At 38.8% G+C, this 14,263-nt stretch overlaps 1 protein-coding gene across 40 annotated transcripts in view; it reads right to left on the bottom strand.

Moving 5' to 3' along the window:
- Nucleotides 1-14,263, bottom strand: part of GPHN (gephyrin) — a 490,719-nt gene that overhangs the window by 99,302 nt on the left and 377,154 nt on the right. For 36 of the 40 annotated variants that reach the window (XM_069726492.1, XM_069726522.1, XM_069726549.1 and 33 more), the window contains one exon: nucleotides 2,593-2,634. The exons of the other annotated variants lie outside the window; for them this stretch is intronic. In XM_069726492.1, the coding sequence (XP_069582593.1) occupies nucleotides 2,593-2,634 (42 nt within the window). The remainder of the gene's footprint in view (nucleotides 1-2,592; nucleotides 2,635-14,263) is intronic. 40 annotated transcript variants of the gene reach the window in all.

The raw sequence follows: 14,263 nt of genomic DNA, 5'->3' as shown, positions 1-14,263 counted from the left end.
ACGGATCCAATTAAATTTGATATTGAGGAAGTAGTATATTAAGGCTAATAGCAGTTGTATCTCAATTCTTAGGAATTAATTTGATCTGCAGGTCAAACTTTGTCCACATCTTCACGAGGAATTTCATTTTTATTTATTCCGGTAAAGAGATAGAAATATAAAATTCATGAATGGGATGCAATTTGGCATAAACAGTCACTAATGGCAATCAACAGTCCCTATTGACTATATTGGGATCAGTTGGATTTTAGCGATTTAACTGGGAAATAATCTTCTAAAGTTTAAAAATTTTCATGTATGACTTCAATGATTTTACATCGTTCCTACACCACTGATCTTAGTTCTTCAGATTTGTGACTTCGGGGGACATGACATTCCATGCCCTTGACACCAAACTAGTATTGTGGAGGTGAAGCTTCATCCACTTCTTATGGTTGTGACTGACTGCAGGTGTCATGCCATTGGGAGCAGTTCAGAAAAAAGAAGATTAGTGGCAATAGAACAGTGCAAAACCAACAAAGTAAGTATCATAGCAAGATCGGTCTATTGAAAGGATGGGGAAAAAGTCGGTGGGGACATATCAGTACTTTTCAACCATGATTCTGCTTTTCAACCATGGTTTTCTCTAAAATGCCACATGGGTTTTGTTGGCAGTAAGGCATCCAGTCTCTGCTGCCCATGGTTGGGGTGTGATGAATTATATAAGTTTCCCTTATGCAGGTTTTCTAGTAGCACCATGGATTGTGCAAAGAGCAATGTGTAGACTAGTCCACACTGTACAACACCCTCAGGGGAAAACGGATACCATCAGCTATGGAGGGTTACCAATAATAAAACTTAACTTTTAATAAGAATGCCATAAAATATTGGAACCCAACAAACACATATACATACAAAAGTGCTAAAAAAAAACAGAGCTCAAAGAATATATAAAAGAATGGAACGGTCTCACCATTCAAGACGGACACATGGATATGATGAATTTTTCAGCCAGTAAGGCTGTGGAGTAACGGTCCAGGGGAGAGTCAACGGGTTGGGGCACATCAATGCTGTCTACCCTGTAACCCCAAAGGGAGAAGAGGACTTGGGGCCTGTCCTTGTAAGGACAGGAGTTACACAGGGGTTACAGGGTAGACAGCATTGATGTGCCCCAACCCATTGACTCTCCCCTGGACCGTTACTCCACAGCCTTACTGGCTGAAAAATTCATCATATCCATGTGTCCGTCTTGAATGGTGAGACCGTTCCATTCTTTTATATATTCTTTGAGCACTGTTTTTTTTTTGAGCACTTTTGTATGTATATGTGTTTGTTGGGTTCTAATATTTTATGGCATTCTTATTAAAAGTTAAGTTTTATTATTGGTAACCGTCCATAGCTGATGGTATCTAGCACCATGGATTGCCTAGATTTGGGAAAACATTTTGAGGGTGTTGCAGCTCTCCAGCAGGCAAGTGAGACCCTTCATTTTTACCAAGCAGTGGATGTCCGGAGAGAATGAACATCAAATGATAAGCCATTAATTAATATTACTAGAGCACCCTCTTGAAGGGATTTTTCCACTAAACACAATTATTTTATAGCCAACAGGTCAAACTGTTAGGACCCCAACAATCCATAGAAAATGGTTCCAAAGTTGCTACTTCTAAAGGACCGAAGGTAATATCCATTTCATCAGTCCAATTAAAGTGGATAGAAAGATGGTCAAGCATCTCCACCACCCCAGAAGTGGGACCCCCATGGGAATGTGTTGTTAGGAAATTACCTATTGTTTAAATCAGGTTTTGGTATTATAATTGTTTTTTTTTGTTGTTTTTTTTTATGTTTGCAATTTTTTTTAATTCCATATCTTTACTAAAAAAAGTAATCTTGCAATTTTCGCATTGGTCACTGGGATTTTTTTCTTTTACTCACTGCAGTCAATTCTTTTTATTCAATAATTCTGTTTTAAAAATCTTTGAAAAGTCGTTATGTTTTGATACTACACAAAATTACAAAATGTTGCAACTTTTCGCCAGCTCCTTTTACAATGACCTTTGCACACGCTGCATTTCCTGAAACAACATGAACTTAGTCTTAAAAAGCCCCAATGGCCAATGTGAGATCTGAAAATTTCCATTTTTTTTTAATTTTGATAAAAAATGAGATAAGCTAAAAATACAAACTGTGAAAATAAAAAACCCACAAAATAAGATTATTTTCTGATGACACGTTCCTTTTAAACACTAGAAATCATAACATTTCTAAAAACATACCAGTTTAAACTGCCAATTAATGGATCTAAGGGAGGACACAAGCTAATTTTGGGAATTTTTGCACTTTTTTGGTAGAATCGAAATTCAGCAATTTCAAATATGATCTACATTGTGATTCTTACAAACAGCCACAGTGAAAATCAAACAATGTCAAACAGAAGAGTGAGGTGAGCATGCAAATATCAGGATTTTTTTTTTTCGATACAATCAAGTTTTTTTTCCCCAACTTGTGCACAGTTTCAAGGCAAAAAGAAAAAAAAAAGAAAACACACGGTGGAGGTGAGGGTGAGCGTGTGAACTATGTGGAAAGAAAAAGAAAAAATACGTGCAAGTATACCTCCGAAACACTATAGGTGGATGAGCAGGAAGGAAGCCGAGCCTGGTTGTGCAGTGAGGGAAAAGAAAACACGGTTAAATAAGGAATGGCGTCAAACAGAAAATTTTCAGAAGTCATTCTGTAAATGTGGATCCAGCACAAAAAAACAATAGCAGGGGGTTCATTTAGAATCACAGACAAAAGGACTTTAGATCTTCAACTAACACAAATTGTTTCTCGTTATTGATGAACAGAAAAAATCCTATGGGAGCCAACGATTGCCGAAGGCTCTTTTTTGTCATAGGAAACTTCTTTAAAACAAAAAAGGAAGGATAATGTATAAATATATATATATTTTTTTTAAATATATGCATGCGCAACATGGACCAAGCTTACACATTAAATACTGATTTTCACTTTGGTTACAGCTTTGGAAAACAATTATTAAATGACAATTTACATACAAGGTACATATCAGGAACAATAAACAGGATTATAAACATATAGTAACGTACAAACTATACAATGATAGAAAAGAAGGTACAAATCTTAATATTTAGGTTTTTTTTTTTCCATACCATGGACCTATATTTGTGAAACGTAATAAACCATGCATTGTAACAGGATTCTCCTCCACACAGCTTGCGGAATCCTCTGGCAAGCCTTTTTAAAGCAAAGAATGATCTTCTAAGAAGAACCTTTCCAAGTCCTCCTAAAAACTCCTCAAAAACATGGGAGTTACTGCTCTGTTTTTTATCTAAAAACTGAACAAAGACGACTGTGGAAGGTGATTTGCATAAGAAGTTTTTTTGAGGAGCTTTTTGGGAGTGGAAACTCTCCAAAATTCTTCTCAATAACGTCTTTTGTGCTACTTTTTTCGGTCATTTCCCATGTGATCTGCTGGCGTTTTTTGGAGCGTTTTCCCATGGTTTTTGTGACGTCTTTTTAACTGTAGTTTTTTTTTCCGATCCATTAAATAAAAAAACTGCTAGAGGTTTCTTAAGCAAAATGATAGCACAAGGCTTCAAGAGATGTCTGGGTGTCTTTTGAATCTTCCATGGACTTGTACTGTAAAGTAGAGAGCATCTCCCAAGCAGAAAACATCAAAGGAATGGACTGGTTACTTCTGTTAACCACTTGGCATTTATAGAAACTTCAAGTGGTAAAATAAAGTTCAAAAGTCTGAACATGTGCTCAGCAAGTTGTTTCTACCTGGAGATGCATGTGATCATTCCTCTGAGATTCTCTGATGTTTTCTCGAGGCGGCCTCTGCAGTGTAATCTGCCTGGACAAGACATCACAAGCTGAAGGGCTTTTTGTGAGTTTTCAGAGTAGAAACTCTACATATCCTCTTCAAAACTTCAAAGAAACCTGGAGTTTCCGTCCAGTCGCTACATGCACACAAAGTCTTTATGTTGAGTTTCTTTTTTTTTTTTTAGCGGAAGCTGAGAAACTTTGTGAGGATGATTTGGAGAGATTCCGCTCAGTTTCAGCACCAAAACTTTCTCGCAATACGGTGTACACATTCCCCTTAGGGCATGAGCATACAGAGTGCTTTTGTTGACTTTTCAAAGTAAAAACTGAGCAGAAATCTTCCAAATCCTTCCAAATTATTATTATTATTATTATTATAAATCCTCCTGAAAAACTTACAGTAGGTACGAAAAGTATTCAGACCCCTTTAAATTTTTCACTCTTTGTTTCATTGCAGCCATTTGGTAAATTCAAAAAAGTTCTTTTTTTATATCATTAATGTACACTCTGCACCCCATCTTGACTGAAAAAAACAGAAATGAGAAATAAGATTCTCTGGTCTGATGAGATGAAGATAGACCTTTTTGGTGATAATTCTAAGCGGTATGTGTGGAGAAAACAGGCACTGCTCCTCACCTGCCCAATACTATCCCAACAGTGAAACATGGTGGTGGCAGCATCATGCTACGGGGGTGTTTTTCAGCTGCAGGGACAGGAAGACTAGTTGTCATTGAAACATGAATGTGGTCAAGTACAGAGATATCCTGGATGAAAACCTCTTCCAGAGGGCTCTGGACCTCAGACTTGGTCGAAGGTTCAACTTCCAACAAGACAATGTCTCTAAGCACACAGCTAAAATAACAAAGGAGTGGCTTCAGATCAACTCTGTGACCATTCTTGACTGGCTCAGCAACAGCCCTGACCTAAACCCAATTGAGCATCTCTGGAGAGACCTGAAAATGGCTGTCCACCAACGTTCACCATCCAACCTGACGGAAATGGAGAGGATCTGCAAGGAAGAATGGCAGAGGATCCCCAAATCCAGGTGTGAAAAACTTGTGTCATTCCCAAGAAGACTCATGGCTGTACTAGCTCAAAAGGTGCTTCTACTTAATACTGAGCAAAGGGTCTGAATACTTATGAGCATGTGATATTTCAGTTTTTCTTTCTGATTAAATTTGCAAAAATGTCTACATTTCTGCTTTTTTTTTTATCAAGATGGGGTGCAGAGTGTACATTAATGAGAAAAAAAATGAACTTTTTGAATTTACCAAATGGCTGCAAAGAAACATAGTGAAAAAATTAAAGGGTTCTGAATGCTTTCTGTACTCACTGTAAATCGCCTCTTCTCAGTTTCCGCCCCAAAAGCTCAGCAAAAAACCATCATGTGTACATGCGTCAAAAGCTCTTGGAAAATTTGTCAATTTAATGGGAAATCTACTTTTCTATTAAGAAGAAGTGCTTTTCAGCTTTTTTATCCACTGAAGAGATTTTGAAAAACTCCTGGTGAAAAAAAATTAAGCACACGTCACTTCATTTAAGGTGGAACCTGAAGGAAACCTTTCCAAACTGGGCAGGAAACACTTCAAGAAAAGCTCCACCAAAAAGTCCTGATGAGGTTTCTTAAGGCCTCAAAAAAACTCGATGTACACATCCTTCAAGAGTGTCCTCTCACAGAAAAAGGAAAGGGTAATAAGACAAAGGAGTACAATCCATTTAACAAAAAAAATAAAAAAATACGTAAAAATACTGATATGACTAATAGCAATTGGTCACATCTCCATGTTCAGTGAGAGCGAGCTCCAAATCCCTTGCATGAAAATTGGGTTATATGATGTAATTCTGGCTGGCCGGAGCCCACTGTGCTACCTGCTTCTTCTTGTTCTCAGGGATTACTCTCTGTTCACTCTCTGGCTACTTTCTTAGCTCATCTCCATTAGTGCAGAGCTAGTGTGACTAGAGTCTGAGACACACCCTCTGTCTTATCATTGGTTTAATCTCTTCTCGTCCTTTAGCTAGCTATCCTCTGATTGGCCATAAAAAGAAGCCCCACCCATGCGTAACAGAATTCAGTGCATGGAGAACATTTCTACATTTTTTTTACACAGTAAAAGGCTGCATTAACACTGTTAAGACTTTTGCATCAATGCAGACATATGGGACCTTATTGTTTCTAAGTATTTACCTATGTACCCCCCAAAAAACTGAAAATTTTCCATGTTAAATTAAGAAAAAAAAAATAGCAATTTCACCACTGTTTTCTTTGTTTCCTTTTTATGGTGTTCATTGTGCAGTAAAAATTGATATCAAATGTATATTTTTTTTATATATACTGTATATATATTTTTTATGGAAAAAAAAGTTAATTAAAACAAAAAATAAAAAAAGTTTAGTTTGGGTCGCTTTTTTATATTTCCGTCTGTGAACCTGTGATTTTGTGTTGTGAGCTGTCGTTACCGTTGGTGTTGCTTTGGATCTTTTTACTGCATTGTGATTTTTTATTTTCTTCACGTCATTTACCGTATGGATTAATTATCGTACATTTTATATTTTCATGGATCAGCCTTTCATGTGCCCAACAATACCAAATCTGTTTGGTTTTTATTTCTGGATGGTGAAAAGTGAAATGATTTGAACGTTTAATGTCTTGTAATTCTTTTATATATTTGCAAAGGGAATCTGCAGCAGTTTTTTGCTATGTAATATGAGAGCAGCATGATGTAGGGGTTGACACCATGATTCCAGGGATGTGTCACTTATTAGACTGTGTCCCAGAGGTGTATCTAGCTTTTCCTGCACCCGGGGCAAAGGATCAGTTTGGCGCCCCCCCATCCATACTTTCCCTAGTTCACAATGTAAAAATTAAAATTCTCCCCCCATACTGTTCTCAGATTTCTCCCCCCCCATAACGTCGTCAGATTTCTCCCCCCCACAACGTCCTCAGATTTCTGCCCCCTAAAATGTCCTCAGATTTCTGCCCCCTATAATGTCCTCATATTTCTGCCCCCATAATGTCCTGATTTCTGCCCCCATAATGTGCTCAGATTTCTGCCCCTATAATGTCCTGATTTCTGCCCCCATAATGTGCTCAGATTTCTTCTGCCCCGATCCCCCCCTTCCCGAGTGCAGTTGCATGTGGTGGAGAAATCTGAGAATATGGGGGGGGGGGGGATGGGGCAGAAATCAGGACATTAGGGGGACAGAAGAAATCTGAGCACATTATGGGGGCAGAAATCAGGACATTGCACCCATGCAAGCTCGATCTCTACTTGGACTTTAGCTCTATCTCCAGCTTTTCCTCGACCTCTGGCTCTGTCTCTAACTTGGCCTGTAGCTCAGCCTCTAGCTGTGTCACTAGCTCAGCCTGTAGCTCGGCCTCTAGCTGTGTTACTAGCTGTCTCTAGCTCAGCCTTTAGCTTTGTCTCTAACTCGCCCTGTAGCTCGGCCTCTAGCTCAAACTGTAGATTTGTCTCTTGCTAAACCTGTAGCTCTGTCTCTAGCTTGGTCTCTAGCTCTGTCTTTATCTCGACCTCTGTCTTTGTAGCTCGGTCTTTAGCTTTGCTTCTAGCTCTGTCTCTAGCTTGGCCTCTAGCTCAGCCTCTAGTTCTGTCACTAGATCAGCCTCCAGCTCAACCTTTAGCTCTGTCTCGAGCTATGTTCAGATGGTCCGGTCAGAGCCATATATGATTATGAGGCTGTAGAGTTTGGGTCAGGAGGCTCTTGGCAAGGCTGTGGATGGACATCCATAATTGGGCCATGATATCCAGACGTTCAAATTAGGGTGCAGAAACGCTGCAGATCTGCACAAAAGAAGTGGCATGCTACTTCTTTTGTTCCGCAGCATTTTTCATGTGGAATTTTCCGCACAGCATTTTTTTTTCCTATCGATTTACATTGTACTGTAAATCACTTTGCAGCGTTTCTGTGCGGAAAAAAACCGCTGCGGATGCGCACTAAATCCACATCGTGTGCACACAGCCTTAGGGTTGCTTGGGGACCCAGAGGTCAGACTCCCAATGATGGCACATTCTAGAGACTACATGTAATACAACAAACCGCACACATACCTAAGTGAAACAATATAAAAACATAAAAAAAGAGAAATATTAATGGTTTTATAGAACTATACCCATTTTCAAGTATTTCTAAGAAGGTTAAAAAAATGAGTACGCTTGAGATGAAATTTTAGATCAGTGGGAAAAAAAAAAGAAGCTATTAATGATGTACAACCATAAATTCAAGTACACGCCAGTAAAATGAGCTTCTACAAGGAGAAAGTTTAGATCATTCATTGCCATAAAATACTAATAGGAAATTATCTCAATAGTAGACTTATACTATAGACTTAGTTACTTTTTTCCTTAACATTCATTTCATTAAAATGACAATGTGGTTTGTTTTTATTTTTTTTGGTAATCTTTTTATTACATAATCAATAACTGTAAAATATTCTTATTTTTCATTTTGTGAAAATTTATCTTCTTTCTAACCCGCCCTGGAAGATGCCCCATTGGGCTATCCATTCACCCTACTGCAGCCACCAAACTCAAAAAGATAATTTCCATTAAACAAGACAATGCTTTTTGTGGCAAGTAAAAAAACCTACCAAAGTAGGCTGACATATTTTGTTTTTGCAGCCTACTTGACAGCTTTGGTGTGTAGACTAAGGCACAATGAACAGAGCTATCTCATTATCATGGACGTACCAGGATCACTTGTGGGAGCTCAATCTACTATTTTTTTTTTTAATGGGACAACCACAGTAAAGATGTTATAAAGAAGTTTTCTAGTAATATAAATACTGAATTCTTCATTCTCAACTTTTGCTGACCTTTAATTACAAAATATCTAATAATAGCAGTACACAGGTTCACAAAAAAATGTCCTACTTTTCTTCAAGAACTTTTGCCGCGCTTCACCTCCATCGGCTGTGTTTGGTGTTGTTGCTGAACCCCATGAGTGTTGGAGTTGAGCTTCAGTACACAGCCCATGGTCAGAAGTGGCTATGTTTCTAGGAAAATTATAGACCCAATCTAAAAAAACAACATATTTTAAGGAAGCCAATTTTTTTGTGACTCCATATAAAAAAAATTACAACAATATTCCAGCCACTGGAGTAGATGCTATTGGCTGACAATTCAATTTTTTTTAGTTTATTGCAGCTTACTTCAGCTTTGGGGTGTAAGCTTGGACATGATGAAGAGAGGCATCTCACTGTCATTTAACGGTGACTTAATGACATATCTTTTGTAGCGTTGGATACTTAAAGTGAGACATTAAGACAAGCAGATAAGGTAGACACATTTCATCTATTGCTCTCTGATCTCTGCTCTTTGCTACTTCATGGAGACTCTAAAGGCCCCATACACAGTCAATTGTTTGGCCAACAGTTATCTCTCCAGGCTTCCCCATGCAAAGTTGAGGGTCCATGTGTTTTCTATTAGAGCCTCTGTCTGACTTTTTTGGTGGCAAAGAGAACAAAAGGATCAGGGTTGAAATTCAAAAGCCTGGATCCTTCTCTCCCCGACAATCTGTGAGAGGAAAGTCGGGGGGAAAAACAAAAAAATATAATAAACTACTTACAGACTTCAATGTAATAAAACAATTACGAAACCAACATTGATCATTTAAAAGTTAAAATGTTTTTGGTTGTGATCGCTAATAAAAAAAAAAGAAAAAAAAAAGAAAAAAGTGAAATGCTTAATTGTCTGTTAAAGGTATACACATAAAAAATAAAAAAAAATAACCAGGATGTCAATTTAGTCTATTCATTGTATATGTAGTGAAGCCTCTGTAAAGAGCACCTGTTTAGGGTCAACCTTAATCTTTATTATTTATGGCAAATTATCAACCTTTCTATAAATCTATTTGGATGGTACTCCGAAAGTGGGTATACTTCATTTCAGACACTTTGGGTTTTATGTGAGCAAAAGAAGAATTAGTTTTTTTAGCTACTGTTATAGTTTATTTTTTTTAAAATAGCTTATATACGGTCGATGGAAAGTTTCCCTAAACATGTTACCTATAGAAACAGGAACACATGGGTAGCTGTTCTACCCTGTATGCACACATGGATTTTTCCTCTCTGAACCCTGTTCACACAGGTAATATACAGATGATCAGGTTTTTAAATACATCAGATAGGGATTGCATACATTAGTTAGGACTGCTCTGATATGGGTATACCGTGAAGATTGGTAGAGCAGCTTAGTTTACATTTTTTGCAAAAAACGTATCAACCAAATACCCTGTTATTTACATCTTTTACTAGCACTTGCGGATTACTGCAAACATTTTTTCAAACTGAGTGTTTTTGGTTTTACCATTCTCTTTTGTGTCTTCAGGTTTCTTGGTGGTGTGTGAACATGTTCTTACAGACTTGTTCACTGTGCAAGTAGCCCATGTGTTCCTGTTTCCATAATTGTTCTCTTGTGTCTACAAGACTGGGGAGTTCCACCACTCCTCTTGGGCTAGCTGCATAAAAGCTGTTCTACCCTGTATGCACACATGGATTTTTCCTCTCTGAACCCTGTTCACACAGGTAATATACAGATGATCAGGTTTTTAAATACATCAGATAGGGATTGCATACATTAGTTAGGACTGCTCTGATATGGGTATACCGTGAAGATTGGTAGAGCAGCTTAGTATACATTTTTTGCAAAAAACGTATCAACCAAATACCCTGTTATTTACATCTTTTACTAGCACTTGCGGATTACTGCAAACATTTTTTCAAACTGAGTGTTTTTTGTTTTACCATTCTCTTTTGTGTCTTCAGGTTTCTTGGTGGTGTGTGAACATGTTCTTACAGACTTGTTCACTGTGCAAGTAGCCCATGTGTTCCTGTTTCCATAATTGTTCTCTTGTGTCTACAAGACTGGGGAGTTCCACCACTCCTCTTGGGCTAGCTGCATAAAAGCTGTTCTACCCTGTATGCACACATGGATTTTTCCTCTCTGAACCCTGTTCACACAGGTAATATACAGATGATCAGGTTTTTAAATACATCAGATAGGGATTGCATACATTAGTTAGGACTGCTCTGATATGGGTATACCGTGAAGATTGGTAGAGCAGCTTAGTATACATTTTTTGCAAAAAACGTATCAACCAAATACCCTGTTATTTACACCTTTTACTAGCACTTGCGGATTACTGCAAACATTTTTTCAAACTGAGTGTTTTTGGTTTTACCATTCTCTTTTGTGTCTTCAGGTTTCTTGGTGGTGTGTGAACATGTTCTTACAGACTTGTTCACTGTGCAAGTAGCCCATGTGTTCCTGTTTCCATAATTGTTCTCTTGTGTCTACAAGACTGGGGAGTTCCACCACTCCTCTTGGGCTAGCTGCATAAAAGCTGTTCTACCCTGTATGCACACATGGATTTTTCCTCTCTGAACCCTGTTCACACAGGTAATATACAGATGATCAGGTTTTTAAATACATCAGATAGGGATTGCATACATTAGTTAGGACTGCTCTGATATGGGTATACCGTGAAGATTGGTAGAGCAGCTTAGTATACATTTTTTGCAAAAAACGTATCAACCAAATACCCTGTTATTTACATCTTTTACTAGCACTTGCGGATTACTGCAAACATTTTTTCAAACTGAGTGTTTTTGGTTTTACCATTCTCTTTTGTGTCTTCATGTTACCTATAGAAGCCAAACAAGTCATTCACAGCTAGGTACAATTTTTGACAATAGATTCCTTGGTAAAATCAGTCTATGCCAATCCCCAATTTCATTTTACACATAACATTTAACATAATGAAACAAAGTGAGATTAAAAAAACAATACAAAAGTCTATATATCTCACAATATCGTTAGTCAGCATTGATCAAAGGAATTGTTCAATACAAGAGATTAGACGATCAATTTGCAGGACTCTGGTCCATTGGCCGGGTCAGTAGTCTCTGTCCTTTGGACAGGAAGTCTGTGCATTTCTTACCTTTGGCGATTCTCGGCATGGTGCATGATTAGCTGGTCTGGCGCAAAGTAATCATTGTGGCGTGAAATGCGCCAGCCCTTCTAATCCCCTGCAAAGGCTACGTTGAGGATCCCAGAAGGTAAGCGATTTGCAGAACTACAGTCCAGCAGCCAGGTCGTTGGACTGAGGTCCCACAAATCGATCAGCCCATCTCTACACAATAATCCACAATGTAGTAGGAAATCATGGAGGCCAAAAAAGTAACTCTAAGCTGAAAAGACTTCTGGAGTCACCATTGGTGATGGCCATTCCATGCTTGTTCTAAAAGGGTCTTCCCAACTGAGGGTATATGCACACAAAGTTTGGTAAAAAAAAAAAAAAAAAAAAGGTTTTCCAGTAGAAACTGCTACGGGAAATGCAGCTTTTTTTGGACAGTTATGTTGTGGGCTTTTTCACTTGCACTTTCTTTTCGCCCACCAAAATTGTTTTGAATAAAATCTTCTTTTTGCATTTTTCAATGATTCTGAAAAACAAAGCGCCTGAATACTCATCAAAAAACTGTGCGTGCACATACCCCTAAAGGGACCTGTCACCCCCAAAATCAAAGCATCAGGGGCTTATCTACAGCATTCTGGAATGCTGTAGATAAGCCCCTGATGTATCCTGAAAGATGAGAAAAAGAGGTTAGAATATACTCACCCAGGGGCGGTCCCACTGCGGTCCGGGTCCGATGGGCATCGCGGTCCGGTCCGGGGCCTCCTATCTTCTTACAATGACATCCTCTTCTTGTCTTCACACTGTGGCTCCGGCACAGGCGTACTTTGTCTGCCATGTTGAGGGCAGAGCAAAGTACTGCAGTGAGAAGGCGCCGGGCCTCTCTGACCTTTCCCGCTGCCTGCACACTGCAGTACTTTGCTCTGCCCTCAACAGGGCAGACAAAGTACGCCTGTGCCGGAGCCGCAGCGTGAAGACAAGAGGACGTCATAGTAAGAAGATGGGAGGCCCCAGACCGGACCGCGACGCCCATCATACCGGGACCGTCCCTGGATGAGTATAATTTAACCTCTTTTTTCATCTTTCAGGACACATCGGGGGCTTATCTACAGCATTACAAAATGCTGTAGATAAGCCCCTGATGCCGGTGGGTTTAGCTCACCTTCGATTTTGGGGGTGACAGATTCCCTTTAATATGTGATGGCATATGACTAGGATATTACATTTCTCAATGATCACTAAGAGGTATGACATCCGGGACCACCTTCACTAATGACAAAGAAGGGGGGAACAATGGTCTTACTCTGCATAAGGGTGTTCGCTAAGCAAAGAAAAATGGTGATTGAGATGCCTTGCTGAAACAGTGGAGGACCATGAAGTCATACCCATTGATCATTAAATGATGGCTTATCTTAAGAATTTGACATCAATAACTCGATGGAAATACCTCTTCAAAGAATACAAATGGGTGAAAATGAATGACCACCCCATGGATCATTATTGCGAAAAAACTCCCAATGGATCATTGGTATAAAAGTACACAAGCGCCAATCGACCTTGAAGATTATCAATTGGCCCTCGTTACGAGCAAACTGTTCGCCTGCTTAAAAGGAATTGAACAAGCCTGTAATTATAAATGTTGTCGCAAAATACAGTCATGGCTGAAAGTGATGGCATCCATGAAATTGTTCTAGAAAATTAAGTATTTCTCCAAGAAAATTATTGCAATTACATGTGTTTTGTGATACACGATTATTTCATTTGTGTGTATTGTAATAACACAATAAAAGAGAAAAAAGGGCAAATTAGACATAATATCACACAAAGCCCCCAAAATGGGCAGGACAAAACTATTGTCACCTTTCCAAAATTGTGGGCAAATAACTTTGTTTCAAGCATGTGATGCTCATACAAACTCACCTGTGGCAAGTAACAGGTGTTGGCAATATGAAAATCACACCTGAAGCGAGATAAATAGGGGAGAAATTAACTAAATTTTTGCATTCTGTGGAGGGCAGAAGAGAACAGTCTGAGGACTTGAAAATCAAAATTGTTGAAAAATATCAACAATCTCAAGGTTATATAAGTCCATCTCCAGAGACCTTGATACTTCTTTGTCTGCAGTGTGCAACATAATCAAGAAGTTTACAACTCACGATACTGTAGCTAATCTCCCAAGAGAGCAGAGAAAAATTGATGACAGGCTGCAATGCAGGATAGTCCAGAGGGTGGATAAGCAGCTCCAATCAAGTTCCAAAGAAATTCAAGCTGTCCTGCAGGTTTGGGGTGCATCACTGTCAGAAAGAACTATCCATCGACATTTGAATGAAATGAAACGTTATAGCATGAGACCCTGGAGGACCCCACTGCTGACACAGAGATAAAAAGCTAGACGGCAGTTTGCCAAAATGTACATGGATTAGCCAAAATCCTTCTGAGAAAGCATCTTGTGAAAAGATGAGACAAAAATAGAGCTTTTTGGTAAAGCATATCATTCTTATGTTTACTG

This window comes from Ranitomeya imitator, chromosome 1 (genome assembly GCF_032444005.1).
Source record: "Ranitomeya imitator isolate aRanImi1 chromosome 1, aRanImi1.pri, whole genome shotgun sequence".
NCBI classification, from domain to species: domain Eukaryota; kingdom Metazoa; phylum Chordata; class Amphibia; order Anura; family Dendrobatidae; genus Ranitomeya; species Ranitomeya imitator.
This window is presented reverse-complemented; position numbering and strand designations above follow the sequence as displayed.